The sequence below is a fragment of the Artemia franciscana genome, unplaced genomic scaffold (assembly GCF_032884065.1).
Source record: "Artemia franciscana unplaced genomic scaffold, ASM3288406v1 PGA_scaffold_1178, whole genome shotgun sequence".
Lineage (NCBI taxonomy): Eukaryota > Metazoa > Arthropoda > Branchiopoda > Anostraca > Artemiidae > Artemia > Artemia franciscana.
In genome coordinates, this window is record NW_027062616.1 from 367,266 (window position 1) to 385,411 (window position 18,146).

General features: G+C 34.2%; 1 protein-coding gene across 1 annotated transcript in view; it reads right to left on the minus strand.

Annotated features, from left to right (window-relative positions):
- Positions 1 to 15,529, minus strand: part of LOC136041177 (splicing factor 1-like) — a 40,690-nt gene extending 25,161 nt beyond the window's left edge. Inside the window, exons 1-3 of the mRNA XM_065725705.1 lie at positions 14,954 to 15,529; positions 3,463 to 3,603; positions 877 to 952 (exon numbers count right to left, since the gene is read on the minus strand). Coding sequence (XP_065581777.1) covers positions 877 to 952; positions 3,463 to 3,603; positions 14,954 to 15,464 — 728 coding nt within the window. The 5' untranslated portion in view covers positions 15,465 to 15,529. The remainder of the gene's footprint in view (positions 1 to 876; positions 953 to 3,462; positions 3,604 to 14,953) is intronic.
- Positions 15,530 to 18,146: the final 2,617 nt, after the last annotated feature.

Below are 18,146 nucleotides of genomic sequence, written 5' to 3' on the forward strand. Positions count from 1 at the left end.
CACGTAACTCTAGATAGACAGAGTTTTTGGGTTAGACAATATGTTGATGATCATTACAGTTTATGCACTTCAATTAATTTACAACTATGGGAACAACTTTTCGAGTGTTTGGGTGCTTGTTGAATACTGTGTGATTTTTTACCATATTAGACTGCGTATTTTAGCACATATATATGTTTGTTTTTTTAATGGAAAAGTAAAAGAAACCGTTAAATATATGCTCTAATGTACTAATAATGTACAATCAGGTTTTGAATAATCGTATGATCAGTTTCAACAACGTTCGAAACGTTCATACCTAGATATAATTACATGTTTTAGGAACTGAAACACATTACGAATCACCAAAATGTCAAAATATCTTCTAGCTTATATGTACAACCTGAAACTTGGTATTAAACACTCATATCCGGGTTTAACTGTAAACAGTTTCGATTTTTAAATGTTATGAGGACCAAATAAATTAAATTTTTGGTTATTTAGTGGGAACAAATAGATTAAAGAAGACACTGATAAATAGAAAAGAAAATAAAAGAAGACACAGATATATAAACACAGGGTTAATCGCTTTCCTGGAAGACAAAAAGGTAACTACTATGAGAAGCTGTTCACATAAGATAATGTGTAAATGTAGCTTCATGTTTTATGAATTTGCAGCTTTAAGTAAGCTACAGCTATGCCGACGATCTTCATCCTGCAGAAATTAACCCTGTACGTTTCAGATGTTATACAGCCGAAACGACTGTTATGGCTTCTGAATAATTTCAAAGTAAAATTAGAAAAAGAGTGATAAAACCATAGTTTCCAGAAAGTTGTCTCTGCATCTTCTCTGAGAAGCTGTAGAAACCTAGCACTAGATATTATGATTAATCGCACCTTTCTTCAGGATTTACTGGTATTCCCAAGTCACCAGTTCGTAATTTTCTAGATAATTCTTCAATTTGTAGTTGAGCTGCAAGAAAACGGATTAACGGGCACAAAGGTGCCCCAAAATTAGTTTGGTCAAAACAAACAGTACAAGCCTACACTTAGGTCTAGGAAAGAAACAGACAAAAATTAAGTAAATTTAAAATTATAATAATAATTGATCAAAATTTTCACTTAAATTGTTTAGCTATATCGCAATTTTATCCTTTTTATACCTTAATTCAGTTAAATTTATCAATATTTTAAAATACAAAGCTTATATTATGATTGCACTAAATTCTAATACACAAACCTAAAAACAGATATAAAAACAAAACAGGATAGAAAATATTAATTGTGCCATGTTGATGCTGGAGCTCCAAAAACGATGATCATAATAATAATATTTAAAAAAAATATGAAAAAATCCAAGTGAGGTTTTGCACTAGATCTTTTAACACAGAATAAAGGCTAGAACCAAAGGAAAAACGTAAAGCCAAATGCCGGGTAAAAGGAGCCAAATTCCATATATCTTTGAGCGAAGTGAACCTGTAAAAAAAAAGGGTATATACCCCCCTCAGTGAAAATCGCCACCTAATAATTTCCTTCTTGTATTCGAAATCCCCAGAGTTTAAATCTATGGACACTCACGGCAGACAGTTTGTTAAACCTAGATCCATTTTATAAGTTAAAACTCTAATTTTAAAACTTAAAACTTTTCTATTCACCACAGCAAAAAAAAAGGCTCCGAGTTCCTATGAATACTCTGTTTTTAGTTTTTAATAACTTAATCAATTTAATAAATTAAAGTCAAAAAGCAAAACACGCTCAAATAAACAATCAATTCTAAAGAATATCAAGACAGAAAGATACATTTGTTGATGGTGTATGAGTGCATTCAGGTCAGGTCCTTATGGGACAGGAATCCTGTGATTTTTCCTAGAAGGGAGATCACAACACAAAAAAAAAAACATTTTTTCGACATGTTATTAAAATTTTCAAAAGGTATCCTTTGGAACCATCTCCTGATCCCCTCTCCCTGAGTGCAAGTAGGAGACATTGCATGCACTGCTGTGATAACGAAATGAAAAATGAACCACACAAGCTTTAAACTATTTTAATTTATTTGCACTAGCTGTAGAGACAGTGCAACATTCTATTTCCATAAATATGACTAACAAGGCCATTATTTTTTGATTAGAAGCAGGTTGAAATGCAATGACTAGATGTAGATAATAATCAGAATATTTTTGTAACTAGCATGTTACCTATTGAAATCTCTTCCATCTTTTTTTTTTATAGCCAAAAAAGCTCCATATCACCTTATGGGGGAGGGGATTCCCCCTAAGATTGATCCAAATGGCCCTTTTCCAAAACTCGTAGCATACAGTAAGCTTTTTATGTGTTTCCAACTCTTGACAGGGGAAGTTATATACCCATTCCCAAGCATTAGGCCTTGGTCCACTTCTGGATATTTTAGACCAGAATAATAGCATGACCAGATTAGTTTATATAAAACTGGAGGGAACTCAAAACGTAAATTCTTTAAACGATGCAAGTGATTTCACAAGGGAACCACTGATTGAAATGCAATATTTAACCAGTCGTAGCTCTTTGCCAGCACCAGTGATCATTAAAATTCGGACTTTTCTTGCATTTTGCTATCATTGAAATAAAACTACATTATAATAATATGAAAATTTTCCAGAGGGTTACTAACCATGATAACATCAAATCTTGAACGCCCCCATAAAGGCATAGCTCAAGAAGAATTGCATGTATATATAGGATTACTAACCTAGACTTCTAGGAATAACCATATTAGTTAAGGAAAGAAAAATTCTAGGATCAAGGAACTGAAAAGTAAAACTTATTATCTAGAATAAAAGAAATAACCCCAGTATCCAGACACATGGATGATAAATTTATGTCTAATAAATTATGCAATGGACCATACATAGGTTGACTACTGAAATAGATGAACTTGTGTCCTGAAACTGTGTCAAAAATAGAAGAGTTAAATGTACTAAAATACATACCTAATAATACTCATTATCACACATATCCAACATTATTGATAACTTTCAGCTGTAAAGTGCATTTAAAAGAATTTATTAATAGTTATTAGTTTCTTATGTTTGCAGAAATCTAGCTGTAAATGTTCCATGTTCAGCAATATATCTCAATGTTTAATTGAAATTGCAAAATCAGCTAGAAAACAAAGGCAAAATAAAATTAATTTATTAACTGAATTACTTCAATTAATGCAGGCCTCAAACGCACGGCTACAGCTCCTTAGATCTGATCCACATTTCTTTAGAAAAAAAATGTACCGATGGAGGACACTGCTAAATTACACATTGATTAAAATAGACCCTTGAATGAGAACAATGAATATATTTAATTATGTTATTGATCATAATATGCATTTCCAGAACCATAAATTCAAAGACTCCACATCTTATCAAAGGCTAAGAGCAGCACAAAGTCTGGCAAAAGCAAATAAAAAATATTGGTGCAATAAGAGCAAAAAAGATTAAAAAAATTAATGCTTACCCAAATATGCTTCCTCCTGATCCTTTGTCAAATTCGAAGGAAGCATTGTTGGCATGCCAGGTATAAACGCTTTTTCAGTCTCATCACCAAAACGAGACTTCCTTTTCTTTTTCTTATCATTTATTTCTTGTTCTCTATCACCTGAAAATTGAAGACATTTTAACAGAAGAGCCACAAAAAGGGAACATGTCCCAAGATCCAAATTTTATTAGAGGAAAAATAGAGCCTTTTGTGAATAATAAACATGGAAGGCTATAAATTATTCAGCAAGTACTCTAAAACTCCTAAATTAATAATGAAAGGTGTTCTCAAAATATTACAAATAAAATACTCCTGATGAGTGGTTGTATGTGAAATATACATAACACCCCTTAATACCAGGAGCTGTGTATACCCATTTTGCAAATAATAAGTAAATATGCAATTTAGGAACTGGATTACTATTTTCATATCCATTCCATACTCATTTAGAGAATAGATAAATGGTACGTTGAGCAAGAAAACTAGTTGTGGGGCTTACTGCTAACAAGGCTGTCAAACCTAATGACATCCCCCCAACTTTTTCCAGTTATGCCATAGTTGTCTTACTAATCTATACACAATAGGTGTTTTCAAGCTCTTATTTCTCCTATTATAAATTATCAATAAAGCTAGGAGACAGAATATAAGAAATAAGAAAAATTAGAAAATTAGTTATTCTTGAGTTCTATAACTATACTTGTAAGTAAAGCTTTTTTTTTTCATTTTATGTGGCATATTTCCAGTATTGACCAGAATCAATGTTCCTGATTACCAAAAAATAAAAACTATACCAAATAAATTTTTTCTTGTATACTGAGAAGTAAAAAGAAATCTTCCAGTCATTCTTCACAGTTTGGTTGCAATCTCAGAAATAATGGGATTGAAAATGAAGTCAAAGTGTGTCAAAATAAACTTAAAAGTATATTGGGGTCAATGTGGCAGCCTGGTGTGCAAAGTTCCAAAGCTAGCAGCAGCAGAATTCCAAAAGCTGCCAACACTTTAGAAGCACAAGTTGTGTTTTGACAGTTTTGCTTTGAGCAAGAAGTATCTTTATATGTAAAATTTGCAGAAAAGTAACAAATGTAACTTAGTATAGCTTGCAGTAAGAAATATCAATAGTTCTCAGAATCACAATTAACAATGTAATCCAATTTAGTCGCAAACCATATACTAGCCATAAATATGCTTCTTAATTTTATGTACCATTTTATCGAAAGTACTGTAACATATTTACTCTAACACTGCTAGTAGAGTATAGTATTCACAGTCTGAAGTATGCTGTATATAGCTTGCTGCTGTTACTTTATAGATGGTGTTGTATACTCTAATGCTGTTGGTATTACAAAAATGTTGCATACTGAACAGCATGCTTGATACTCATTGATTACTATACTATAACTATAAAAGCACCATTTGATAGCCTGGGAGGACAATATTGAATGGAAGCCTGGCAGTCCCATGCATTATGAACCTATGATATTAATTTTGTCCCAATCTAATCCCCGAAATGAACAGAAAATTGCTGCTACATTGTAGTATGGCTGTTTTTGGCTACTAATCTTCCACGATCCAGCTTCCCCATATCCTGCTTTAGCTATCAATGTACACGTTGATATCTACCAGTCCTTTAAAGATTCTTTCAACTGACGAATTAACAGTTTTGAGAGAATTTAGCTATTTGTGCAAGATTTGGACAAATATTCACTTTCAGTTGAAGATAAGTTTTAAAAAGCAGCAGCATGAGAACATACATCTCTTCTTGCATAAGAAAAGAGATACATCTCATGATAAGAGATATTTCAGAAGCGATACATCACCTCATAAAAAAAAAATTTCAAAACGAAAACAGCTCTTTTTTGTTTTGTAGTTAATCTTGTTAAGCGTTTTGGTTCCTGTTGGGTCAAGTCACAGTTCATTATCAGAAACTGTTTGATCAATCTTTAAACACAGATATCAGGTAGCAGAGTAAGAAATGAAAACCAACCGTTTATACAAAAATAAGTCTGAAAATAATATAAAACTTTACAAGAAAACAATCTGGAAATAATAACCAAATTTTTACTTTCGGCTATAATATACAATTTCTTATGAATCATGTTTTGGGGTTGCTCTTGTTTTAATAGACTATTCCCCGAAATTGAATATAAACTATATCTTAATTTTGTCTCATTACAAGGGGCATAGGGGCGGGGCTGCAATTTTTACGGTAAAAAGATTATATGTAGAATCAGTTTTGAATAGCCAATCCAATTCTAACACATTTTTTTTAAATTCCGTTTTATTATTTCAAAATTAGCTTTCATATAGGGTTAATAATTGCTTAAGCATTAGAAGTTCTGGAGGTAGGCCTAGGTATTAAAAAAAAAACTTTCAATGCCCTAATTTTAGCGGAATATCTACTCTGTAAAATTTCATTCACCTATTTAACAACGTTCTTAGACCGTAAAAAGATCCTAAACTGCAGCTGAACCACTCAATCAAGCATGAATGCCAGCCAAAAATATTGCAGGGGTGGGCACCAAAATTGAAATGGTGAGGGGAGGAGGAGGAGGAAAATACATCTGAAGATAAAAGGTTATATGCAAAATAAAATTCACAATAAAAAAAGAAAAGAACTTAATTTTCACATACCAAATGAAGAAAAATTCAACAATTTTTCAATTGATCAAGATTCCTGGCAAAAACATTAATTCACCACCACCACTCAAGAAGTGAAGTTGGGTTAGTCCAAATGAAAAATACTAAAACATGATGAGAATACAATACTTTAGAAACAAATTTGGACTATATATTTGTACATTAGGTGTGAGGGTAACCTGACCTAAACTAACCTAACCTCCACACCCCCACCCTAAGTAATGTTCAAATATATAGCCCAAATTATATAGTTCCAATTTATCTGTCACACCTCCCCCCCCCCCACTCGTTTTCCACCTGCCAATTGTTTCTTAGTCCAGACAGACGAGCTTTACAGTGTAAACTTGAGTATTAGCAGGATAATACATGTATTTAAGATTAATATATTTTGCCCAAAACATATAGTAAAAGAAAATAAAACTCAAACTAAATTGCAGAAAATAAGAGAAAAAGGTATAAACTTATTAATTTCTGAGTAAAGTATGGTTAAATTTTGGAAGAGCATTAAAAAAGGGTCTTGAGGGGTATGTTCATCTAATTTATAGCCAAATAATGAAATATCTCCAATTTATCATAAAATTCCCTCCCCCTTTCTGCATAAGTACCATACTTTCACTTTTTCATTTTAGAATAATGTTTCAATCTAACTCTCTTATATTTTCAGAACTTTGAAAATTAAACAGAATATCAAAAGAAAACGAAGTTTAAACTCATGGCCCAGGTGTCTAAAATAACCCTCTTTGCATCAATGCTCAGAATTACAGTGTACAAATGAAATTCTTTACCACAAGAGAACCTTTGATGAAATCGTATAGTCTTATAAACATTGTGATTTTACTAGCATAGGAAGAAAGGTCAGTAATTCAATCCCCTATGGCTGGTTTTTGATGTGTAGTAAATAATTGAGACAAAAACTTTGGAAAGTAGAGAAAAATTATGTCAAGTTAAGTGATAGTAACTAGGGGTGGCTTGCCTCTAGTGATAAATCACTAGGGGGTAGCAAGTCTGAACAACAGGGGATTTCTGATTAACTATTTTTTTTTTCAAAAAGACAATTTTTGGGGAAACGCCCAAAAATTTGGGGATAATGGAAGCACTGGTATTTTCAGACAAAATCTGCCAACATATTTTTCTAGACCATGAAAGCTGCCAAGTAGCATCGCTACTATGATACACCACTTTTTGCATGGCAGGTGGCAGCAATGCATCTGTTATAGTTAACCTTTGCATGTCAACTATACCATAAAAAAAAAAAAAAAAAAAAAAATGATAATTGAGCAATGTTATGCAATTAAATTTTGTGCTAAACTGAGAATAAATATTGACATAACTAACAGAATGATTTTTAAATCTTACAGGGACTCTGATCTGTCCTACTCACAAGTTTTGAGGTAGGCAAAGGCAATCAAGGAGGGCTAGAAAAAGGGTCACGGATCAATTAACCATGGTGAGAGCAATTCAAAGGTTGAACACCCTGAGTAGCAGTCAACCAGAAAAACAATGTGGCTTGTGTTCAATAATTAATGAACAATCCCTATTTCTACCGATCTGGGTGTTAAAATCCTAATAAAACACTATATTCCTACCTGGGACCCTGTCTATATGCTCCTGCAACTACAAGCCTGTAACTGCAAGCAAAATTCATCTGAGTCACTGGCATCTCTGTCAGTCAGCTCTATAGGGGGCATATACTACTATAACTGATACCCTGAACATTTAAGTCATAAAATGAGCAATTAGTGTTCTATTATTATTACTTTCCCAACCTAAACAAGACTTGGCAGCTTCCTTATTCATCATGAGCACTGCTTCCCGTCTATGTATCCCATCCTTCCTGCCAGAGTAAACAAATTCTATATCACCTAATGTCATGCTTTTTACCCCTAGGATATGAGTTTCTGAAACTCCTGAGAAGTCCAGTTTGAATTGTCTGAATTAGTCAGTCAAAATGCTGATATGATTGTTATTTTTTAATGTCAAAACATTTCAAGTTCCAATTTTCATGTTTATTAAATAATTGAAATTATTTTGGCATCAGGAAAAGCAAGGGTCCCAGATACCAGTGCAGGATGAGGACAAACACATCTTGCCAAGCCTACACCAAAACACTTAAGCCAGCTTAGAACCAGACAGCAAAAAGTCTCTGGGACCTCCAGTATGAATGGAGGCTATGCACAATCCTGGACCCATTCTTTCTCATAACATGGTTTTTAGAACTTGATAATGCTCTTCTATCTACAAGAGTCGAAATTCTGTACATACAGTCTCAAGCCTATTACCTCTTTCTAATTATATATTCACGCCTACAAATATTATGCTACTACGGGGAGGCAGCCCATAGTAGATAAATTAGCTAGGAAGAGATTTTTCAGCCCAAAAACGCCCACCAAAACAGACCAAGCCCAGAAGAATTATCCATTAATCAGAATCCTCTGTGAATGATGTGTCATTTATTTCAATACAGTAACCCTTTTATGAAATTAAATAGAAAAAACAAGTTTTTTAACTAAAAGTAAAGCCTAAATTTTAACTTTAAATAAACAAACTTTTCCATATATGAGGGGGCTTCCAGCTCTTAAGCCCCCCTCTCTTTACACTAAAGTTTGACTTCTTCCCCAATTCTTTAAGAAGACTTCATACACATTAGGGCCATTTAATTAGAATAAAAAGCTTTGTCAAAGCAATAGAGGTATTAGTTTAATGACCAAGGGATTTAGAAGGGTGCAGCTCCACTCATATATAGACTAATTTTTGTCTTTTTCAATGTTGTTCTGTACTTTAAGTTGAAAAAACTTGTTTTCGAAATTTCAATTTATATTTAATAATCATTTTATGCCCTACAATCTGGCTCTCTCAATGTGGTTTCAGGCACCATCCCCTCTCCCCACTCTGTACCCACTGACAATCTTTCATAACAGGTGATTGCAAATTAAAAAAAAATAATCTTATTATTTTTATTAAATGTGTTTCAGGAGTCATTCTTAAGGAATTGGGATGGAAAGTCAAAACTTTAGCATAAAGAGCAAGATCTTGAGGAAGGGGAAACTCCTTTCATATATGTAATAATTTCTGTCCATTTCCGTTTTGATGTTGCTCCTTACTTTTAGTAGAAGAAACTTTTTATAATTTAAATTATGATTGCTTTTAATAACACCAAGAAATCTGGGGACCACACCCCCCCCCCAAGAAAAATTCCTTCACCCATAGAAAACTCCATTGTGGGAAGTTGTTTTCACATAAAAATGCCCTCTCCCCTTTCCAGGGGAATTTCCTCAAGACAATTCCATTCTAGCTGAAAATTCCATCCACGAAATTTCTTGCAGATGATCTGGGTGAAATTTTTCCTTAGCCCACTTTCATTTGAAAAAGGCTTTAAGTCCTGATTGTTTTTAAGATCATCAAATCCCCTTCTTGGTGGAAACGTTTCCCAGCAAAGAGGCAGCAAAAGGGTGTTTTTCAGCAAAGGTTTTTTTTAGGGGGAGGGATACAAAAGAAACTTTGAGAAACACATCAAAAATGTGAAATTGATATTTACTCCCTTACAATTCTAGGAAACTTCCTGGTCTATGCTGTTATTATGAAAGTAAAGAATAAAACTAAACCCCAAAATGAGCAGAATTTATTTTGTAGAGGAGGACTGTCCCTTCCTCATCTACACCTCTCAAGGTCACATAGACTTTGGAGTGTGCTCATTGAATCAGAAATTGAGAGTTCTAGTCCTTTGTGTGGGGGTAGAATTTTCTGGGGGGTCTCATGGAAGGTATCTTTGGCAGGTGGTATTTCCCAGGGGTTAATGCCAGCAACCAAAAAATGACAAGCAAAGATAATAAAAAGAAAGCTAATTTTTTAATAAAAAATATGTGTTAATTGAATGCATGTTCAATGTTGATAAAAAACAGAAAAGAACAGAAACATCTAACAATAAGAAACAAGAGCTAAGAGCTCATATGGCACTTGTGATGAGGTCAGAAGAGCCAAGAGCTCATATGGCTTGAGCTCTAGCAAAATTATAAGAATCAACAGATTGATTTAAAAGGAAAATCAGAGGCTTAATGCCAGTCAGGATTTAAAATAAGAGTTCTGAGACACAAGGTTCTTCTAAATATCAAAATTCATTAAGATCCAATCACCCACTCGTAAGTTAAAAACACCTCATTTTTTCATCTCCCTTCAGCCCTTCAGATGGTCGAAGCAGGAAAAACAACTTTGTCAAGTCAAATTATGCTGGTCCCTGACACAACTACCAATTGACGTTGTCCTAGCATGTCCAGAAGCACTGAACTCAACAAAGCACCAGACCCCCCTAACTCCCCCAAAGAGAGCGATCCAGTCTGGTTACATCAATCACGTATCTATGACATTTGCTTATTCTACCCAACAAGTTCCATCCCAGTCTCTCCACTCTAAGTGTTTTTCAAGATTTCCAATTTCCCCCTCCAACTCCCCCCAATGTCACCAGATCTGGTTGGGATTTAAAATAAGACCTCTGAGACATGAGTTCCTTCTAATATCAAATTTCATTAAAATTCAGTCACTCATTAAATGAGTTAAAAATACCTCATTTTTTCAAATTAACCCCCCCCCAACTCCCCCAAAGAGAGCGTATTCAGTCTGATTACGTCAATCATGTATCTAGGACTTGTGCTTATCCTTCCCACCAAGTTTCCTCCCAATATCACACTCTAACTGTTTTCCAAGATTTCCCAATTCCCACTCCGATTCCCCCAATATTACCAGATTTGGTCGGGATTCAAAATAAGAGATCTGAAACACTAGGTCCTTCTAAATATCAAATTTCATTAAGATCCAATCACCCATTCGTAAGTTAAAAAGACCTCAACTACTATTATCAAGTCAATTTGTGCAGATCCAACATGCCAACCAATTTTCATTGTCCTAGGATGTCCAGAAGCACCAAACTTGCCAAAGAATTGGAAATCCCCTCCCCCTGACTCCTCCAAAGAGAGTGGATCCATTCCAATTATGTCAATCATGTGTCTAGAACTCTTGCTTATTCTTCCCATCAAGTTTCATTCCAATCTCTCCACTCTGCGTTTTCCAATATTTCTGGTTTCCAAGATTTCTGTTTCCCCCCTCTGACCCCCTATGTCCCCAGATCCAATTCAAATTGATCATCTGAGACGTAAGATATTTCTATTTATCAAGTTTCATTCAAATCCAATCCACCATTCATAAGATAAAGATACCTCAATTTTCACATTTTCCAAGATTTCCGGTTTCCCCTTTCAACTCCCACCAGTGTCACTGGATCTGGTTGGGATTTAAATGAAACTTCAAAAGCACAAGATCCTTCTAAATATCAAATTCCATTAAGATCTGATCACCCATTTGCAAGTTGAAAAATACCTCATTTTTCTATTTTTTCTGAATTACTCCCCCTCCCAAGTTCCCCAAAGAGAGCGGATCTGATCCAGTATGTCAGTCATGTATCTTGGACTTGTACTTATTCTTCCCACCAAGTTTCATCCTGATCATTCTGCTTTAAGCACTTTCCAAGATTTCCAGTCCCCCCAACGACACTGGATCCAGTCGGGATTTAAAATAAGAGATCTGAGTTACGAGGTCCTTCTAAATATGAAATTTCATTAAGATCTGATCACTCCTTTGTAAGTTAAAAATACCTCATTTTTTTCTAATTTTTCAGAATTAACCCTCCCCCTAACTCCCCCAAAGAGAGCAGATCCGTTCTGGTTATGTCAATCAGGTATCTAGGACTAGTGCTTGTTTTTCTCCCCATGTTTCATTCCAATCCCTCCACTCTAAGCATTTTCCAAGATTTTACCCCCCCACCAACTCCCCCCTATGTCACTGGATCTGGTTGGGATTTAAAATAAGAGCTCTGACATACAACATCAATCTAAATATTAAATTTCATTAAGATCTGATCACCTGATTGTAAGTTACAAATACTTCATTTTTTCTAATTTTCCAAATTAACCATCCCCCACTCCCCCAGATGGTCGAATCAGGGAAACGACTATTTCTAATTTAATCTGGTCTGGCCCTTGATATGCCTGGCAAATTTCACCATCCTAGCTTATCTGGAAATGCCTAAACTAGCAAAACCAGGACAGACAGACCAGCTGACAGAATTTGCTACTGCTATATGTCACTTGGTTAATACCAAGTGCTATAAAAAGGGATTGGGAATAATTAATTGAAGAAGAGAAGGTGAAAATCAGAATTGTTTGTCATTAAAACTAAGAGTAATTAAAATCTAACCTGTATTAGGTGGGACTCTTTATTACCTAGATTTGGTTGGAGTAGCTGAAATACATTTGGTTTGCTTTTTTGTGCAGGAAGGGCTGTCAATTTTTTTTTGTTTTCCTTCAAAAAAATGTTGTTTCTAGTTTTCTTATCTCCTTTTGCATTATTCTTGTTGTTCCATTCTTCTGGATTCAAATTGCTTTTGTTTTTATTCTTTTGTTGTATTAACATAAATGAATAAATAAATCTTAAAATGAGTACAGCTTAAATTGAAAATGAAAATCAGGCTTAAAACAAACACAAATATTTTACTATAGTAGCAAAAATGAAACCCAAAACAAACAGAAACTGAAAACAATCATACAACATGTACTAATATAAATGAATAAATAAACCTTAAAATGTATAAAGTCTAAATTAAATATGTGAATCAAGATCAAAATGAACAAAAATCAATTCAAAGAAGTGTATGGGTACTGCCTCCTTCCTTAACTATAAACGTCTAAAACCTAATGTATCATTGGTGCTTTACTGAAAATGGTGCTTTATTACAGACATTTTTTTTTACACACTTATTACAACATTGAAAATAAAAAATGATATAACAGTAAAATCAAATTTTGAACTGAAGGGCTTTTCAGCAGTTTAAATCATTATATAACAAATATTTTTTAACCTTATTTCTTTCCAAGACTATTCACAACAAATTTAATTCCACTACAAATAATAATTTAGGGTACTTGTGTATTAATAAGAACACACTCAATAAGTGAAGTTAGGTTCTTTTGTGAAACAAACTACAATGCAGGTACATTTTAATTAAATATTTGGTACTTGTTCATTATTCAATTGATTCAATTCAATTCAGAGCACACTCAAGGAAATCCAGCAGCTTTTGCTGAGAAAACCTGGTTTCATAGCCACAAAGACAGAACTTGATTCAGTTTGCAATGCATAGTGATAGAAGATAGTGCCTGAACACAGATCTTGAAATGAAGATTTAGGATTTGCCAAAGACTGTAAAAGAGACAATTATATTTTTCCAGGATAAGGGGTTGTTGCCCACAACAAAACAGTGTCTCAATGGACACAACATGACTTTATAGCCTAACCTAACATGACATCATAGTTTGTTTCACAAAAGAGCCTAACCTTCTTCTGAATAATACAAGAGGACCTAATTTAGCTACTGTCTCCTTCCTAGGAGACATTTTGCTTTTTTAAGAAGGTAATATTGCAAAATTGTTTCAATGAGAAGGCAAATTTATAACTTTTCAATGACTACTCAAGGAGCTTTTATGTCAGTGATTTAACAAAAAATAAAGTTAATCAGATGAAAGTAAAGAGCAATGTTGAAACTTGAAACAAACAAAACTTAATGCCTTGTAGCTTATGCAACAAATATCTATAAAACCAGAGTAAAAATTGACAGTTGACATTTCCCTATTTCTGCACAACAAAATAAAACTAGCACTTTACTGAAAACAAAGATACATTAATAAGAAACAAAAATGCTTTATGTTTATACTATCACTATATGATATTTTAAAGGATTCCCAAACAAAAATTGCAATATGGTATGCACTAGGTCACTGCTGCTGGTGTAACCATGATGACAGACTGCAAACACCTATTCAATAGTTTCCAACAATGGTCTAATCTTAATATTTCCTAACTTTAGAAATCTAAAGCCTACTGCACCATTGGCACTTCACAGAAAACAAATTATATTACAAATATTCTTTTTTCCAGTTGTTACAGCATTGAAATGAAAATACATAGCCTATTACACTATTGAATTTTGCTTTTCCAATTTTATGAATTATAAAAAAAAACTTTTCAGTTTTATTTATTCAATGAGAATCAAACCTTTTGCCTCCTTATAGTATATTACATGCTAAATGCTTATTAGCATATTTAACAAGCTGAACATAATTGATGAGTGTTTAATCTGAATGTTTAGCCTGTTGATAAAATAAATTGGGACTAGGCCTATATCTAATTTAGATAAACCCTTAGTTATAGCTTAAAGCTCAAGCCTACTCAATTAAGAGGAATTATATTTTCAAGACTAAAACCAGAGAAAAAGAACCTGAAAACAGAAAATTAAGGTTTAATGTTTTTTGTCAAAATTCTAAACTGTCAAGTAGTGTGGACAAATTTCTAAGACTTAGAAATCATTAGGAGGTTAACATAAAAGCTTGGTAATAACCTACCTTCCCTAGGTGTTTTTTGCCCTGGATTCCTTTTTATGATCTAACCCCTTTCAAAGATAGGCCTAGCAAAAAGTAGCTAAACTAGTATTATATCTTATAGTGGTGTCACCCTTTGAATCTGTAAGTCAAACTAGGCCACCCAGCAAAACAATTGGCCTACAGGGAACAAGACATCACCTAAAGACTCGAAGTAGAATTGGCAACAGTAACCTAAGCAAGTAGCCTAATTGAGCCTATAGGCCTAGTAGATTATGAAAGTATTGAAACGTGTATCCACTAGTGGGCTATGGGTCATCAGTGATTCTAGTTAAATGAGGTAGCTTAGCCAAAGATTGTGACAGCCTAGAAAAAGCTAAGAACAGACAAAACATGAATAATACAAAACTTACTTGAAGTGTCTCTTTTTCTAGCGCTTGAGTTGCTAGATCTAGAAGACCTGTAATCATCCCGGTCATAAGACCTGTCTCTGTAGTCTCTATCTCTATGATCATGTCTTTCTCTATCTCTGTCTCTATTATCATGTCTGTCTCTATTTCTTCTATCTCCTCTGTCTCTATCATCATACCTATCTCTTCTTCCTCTGTCTCTATCATCATGTCTTCTATAGTCTTTATCTGCACTCTTTTCATTTTTTGGTGGTTTATCAATGCTTGGTGGTTTGTTAAAGCTGGATGGTATATCTCCATATGCTTGCTCTTCTGTGTAATTTTGCGCTTCAGCGAACTGGGAATAATCAGGTTGATGAAATTGATTTACAACTTGACTTGCAGGTGCAGGCTGACTTTGTTCAGTCCCACTCTTCAGATAGCTAGGCTTTAAAAGAGACATACCACCAGTATTCACGACCGGTTTTGGAACCGGCATTCCAATTGGGGTTCTATTTGCCCCTGTCATAGACATTTTTGTCGAGTTCCACTATTATTTCTATTTAGAAATTGATTCTTATTTGCAATGGCGTATTTATCATGAAAATGACGGACGAGTGATACTAATGAAGGAGAATAGAATCAGCGCTAACTATAAAGATAATTTATATGAAAGCAACAATCAACGAAATTCTTATAGGCTAATCATAAACAGGTCTATTTTATTGTTTGTGATCTTTATAAATCCTAAAAAAAACAGCTAGGTGTCGTTGGGGGTGTGGCGCTATTTCCCCCTAATAATTTTGAGAAAAAGCTGTTATATAGCCCATGCCCCTTGACTCTCCAGATGTTGATCAATTATTCATATAGACCCGTTCTTGGCGAGAAGATCGCCCATTTCAAAGTAATAATATCTCCAAGTCTTGGGCCAATATCTTATGTCTTACCAACGGTGATGAAATGGCTTCTAAGTTTTCAGCAGAACTTTTCCAGTCATGCGGTGACACCTTTCCAGTGAAAAAAAGTTAATCGCAAATCCGATTGTAAACCATGGATAAATAAAAAAAATTGTGTGCCTAATAAGTGAACTCGATAAACTCTTTAAGGAAGGATTTTTCCAAGAATCTCAGAAATTTCGAAACATTGTTGTTAGTGAAATCCACAAAGCAAGAAAGGAGCATGGTTCTCACGTGCTCAATAGGCTACTGTGTTCTAACCCTAAGAAATTTCACAAAAGTATCCAAGATCTCATAAGAAAGGTGTCTTCAAAGTATTTCTTACTGGATAGTGATGGTGACCCACTGAGTGTGGATATTATAAATGATTATTTCGCTTCAATTTGTAAAATTCACCCGCCACTCCTAAAACATGCCGGCTAACAGTGCAGTGAGTGACATTACTGTGATTGAAATACATCAGACCTAGCTTAACTGGAAACTTGACTAGCTTAATTAGACTAACTCGAAAATCTTGACACAAATAAGTCAGTATACCAAGGTGATATCCCTACCAAATTGATTGTGAAATGTGCCCAGTATTTAAGTGTACCTCTAACAGCAATTTTTAACCAATGTTTTGTAGGTCGTATTTTTCAAGTGTGTTTTAAATGAGCCATTATATCACCTATACTGAAAAATAAGTCTCCAAAAGTTCCCTCTGACTTAAGACCAATATCAAATACCTCTATTTTCTCTAAAATTTTTGAAAATTTTATTTACAATTTCCTCTTGAGTTAAATAGTTCCAACGTTGAGGCTGTTTTTGCTGATATTAACAAAACCTTTGACAAGTTGGATCATCAGACAGTTATTGATAATGCAAGGGCTTTAGGTGCCAGAGGTTTTGTTTTACGTATGGTAGCTACTTTTGTGTCTGGTTGTGAGCATTGGGTAGTCCTCCCTAACGGAGATTCATCAGGTTCTACTTCTATTTCCTGTAGAGCACCTCAAGGAACTAAATTAGGTCCTTTAGCATTTTTAATTGTTTTTAACAGTGTTTTACCAGGTTTTGACAACACTTGTAAATTTGCGGATGATTTGACATTACTTAACCTTTTTCAAAACTTTAATACTTCGGACGTTAAACTTGACTCAGTCATTAACAACTTAAAGAATGATCTTGACAATGTTAAACTTGCTTGACAATGCACCCCAAAAGCAATTTAATGCTATTCTCCTTTTTTTAAAATATACCCCCTATCAATAATTACCTTTGTATATTAAATTTCAATACGGTTAAACTGCTTGGTGTGCAGTTGGACAATGACCTTAAATGCCAGTCCCACATTTCTCACTTATTTAAATCTGGTAGTTTTCTCCTTAAATCTTTCTCCCTTCTCAAATAGTTCTCCATACCGATCCAGAACCATAAATAATTTATTTTTCTTAAATAAGACCCTGTCTTTTATATACTTTCCCTGTCTAGCACCCTGGGTTGACCAATGTTCTAAAACTGAAAGCATTCAAAAAAGAGCAATAAAAATTATACTGGGGACACCCTATACCACTTACGATGAAGGTTTGGATAGACCTGATTTTACTACATTGGAATCACGACGTCACATCCTTACCAAGAACTTTGGTCAAAAGTGCCTTAGTTCTGACTGTCATCGACGTCTTCTTCCCCTTCAAAGAAAACCCCCCAATCTTCCCTAATACAAGAATTAATGCTTGTAGAGCTCCAAATACCAAACTTGACTCATGTCCCCAAATGTTGACCATCAGGTACAAAAACTCTTTTGTTCCCTATTTTGTTTCGCAATTTAATAACTGATTTAACTTTTTAAGTATGTTTATCCCCTAACATTTGTTTTATCACTGTAACTGTTCTGACGTGCTTATGCTAGCTTGTGGGCTATTTTAGTCAATAAATCATATTCTATTCAGGAATTTTCTTTCCCTCCCCCCCAAAAAAAATAAAAATTCTGGAGCTACATCCCTGGCTCTGACGAAACTTATTCAATCATTATTCTGCAGCTAGGTCAAGTCAATTTACGAGGAAACAAGCGCCATTAAGGCTTTTATTCAAGCATGGACGACAATAAAACTTAAAAAACTACGGACCAATTTTTAATGGACCAATATCCTCTAGGGCCACCAGGAGGGTAATTATTACTTGTTTTCAGTATTTCTTTGAGTAGAACAGAACCTAGTCTGATGTTCAGCATGATTTCCGAAATACTTTTTCTACAACCCGTAGCCGTTAAAAGTATTCCACGA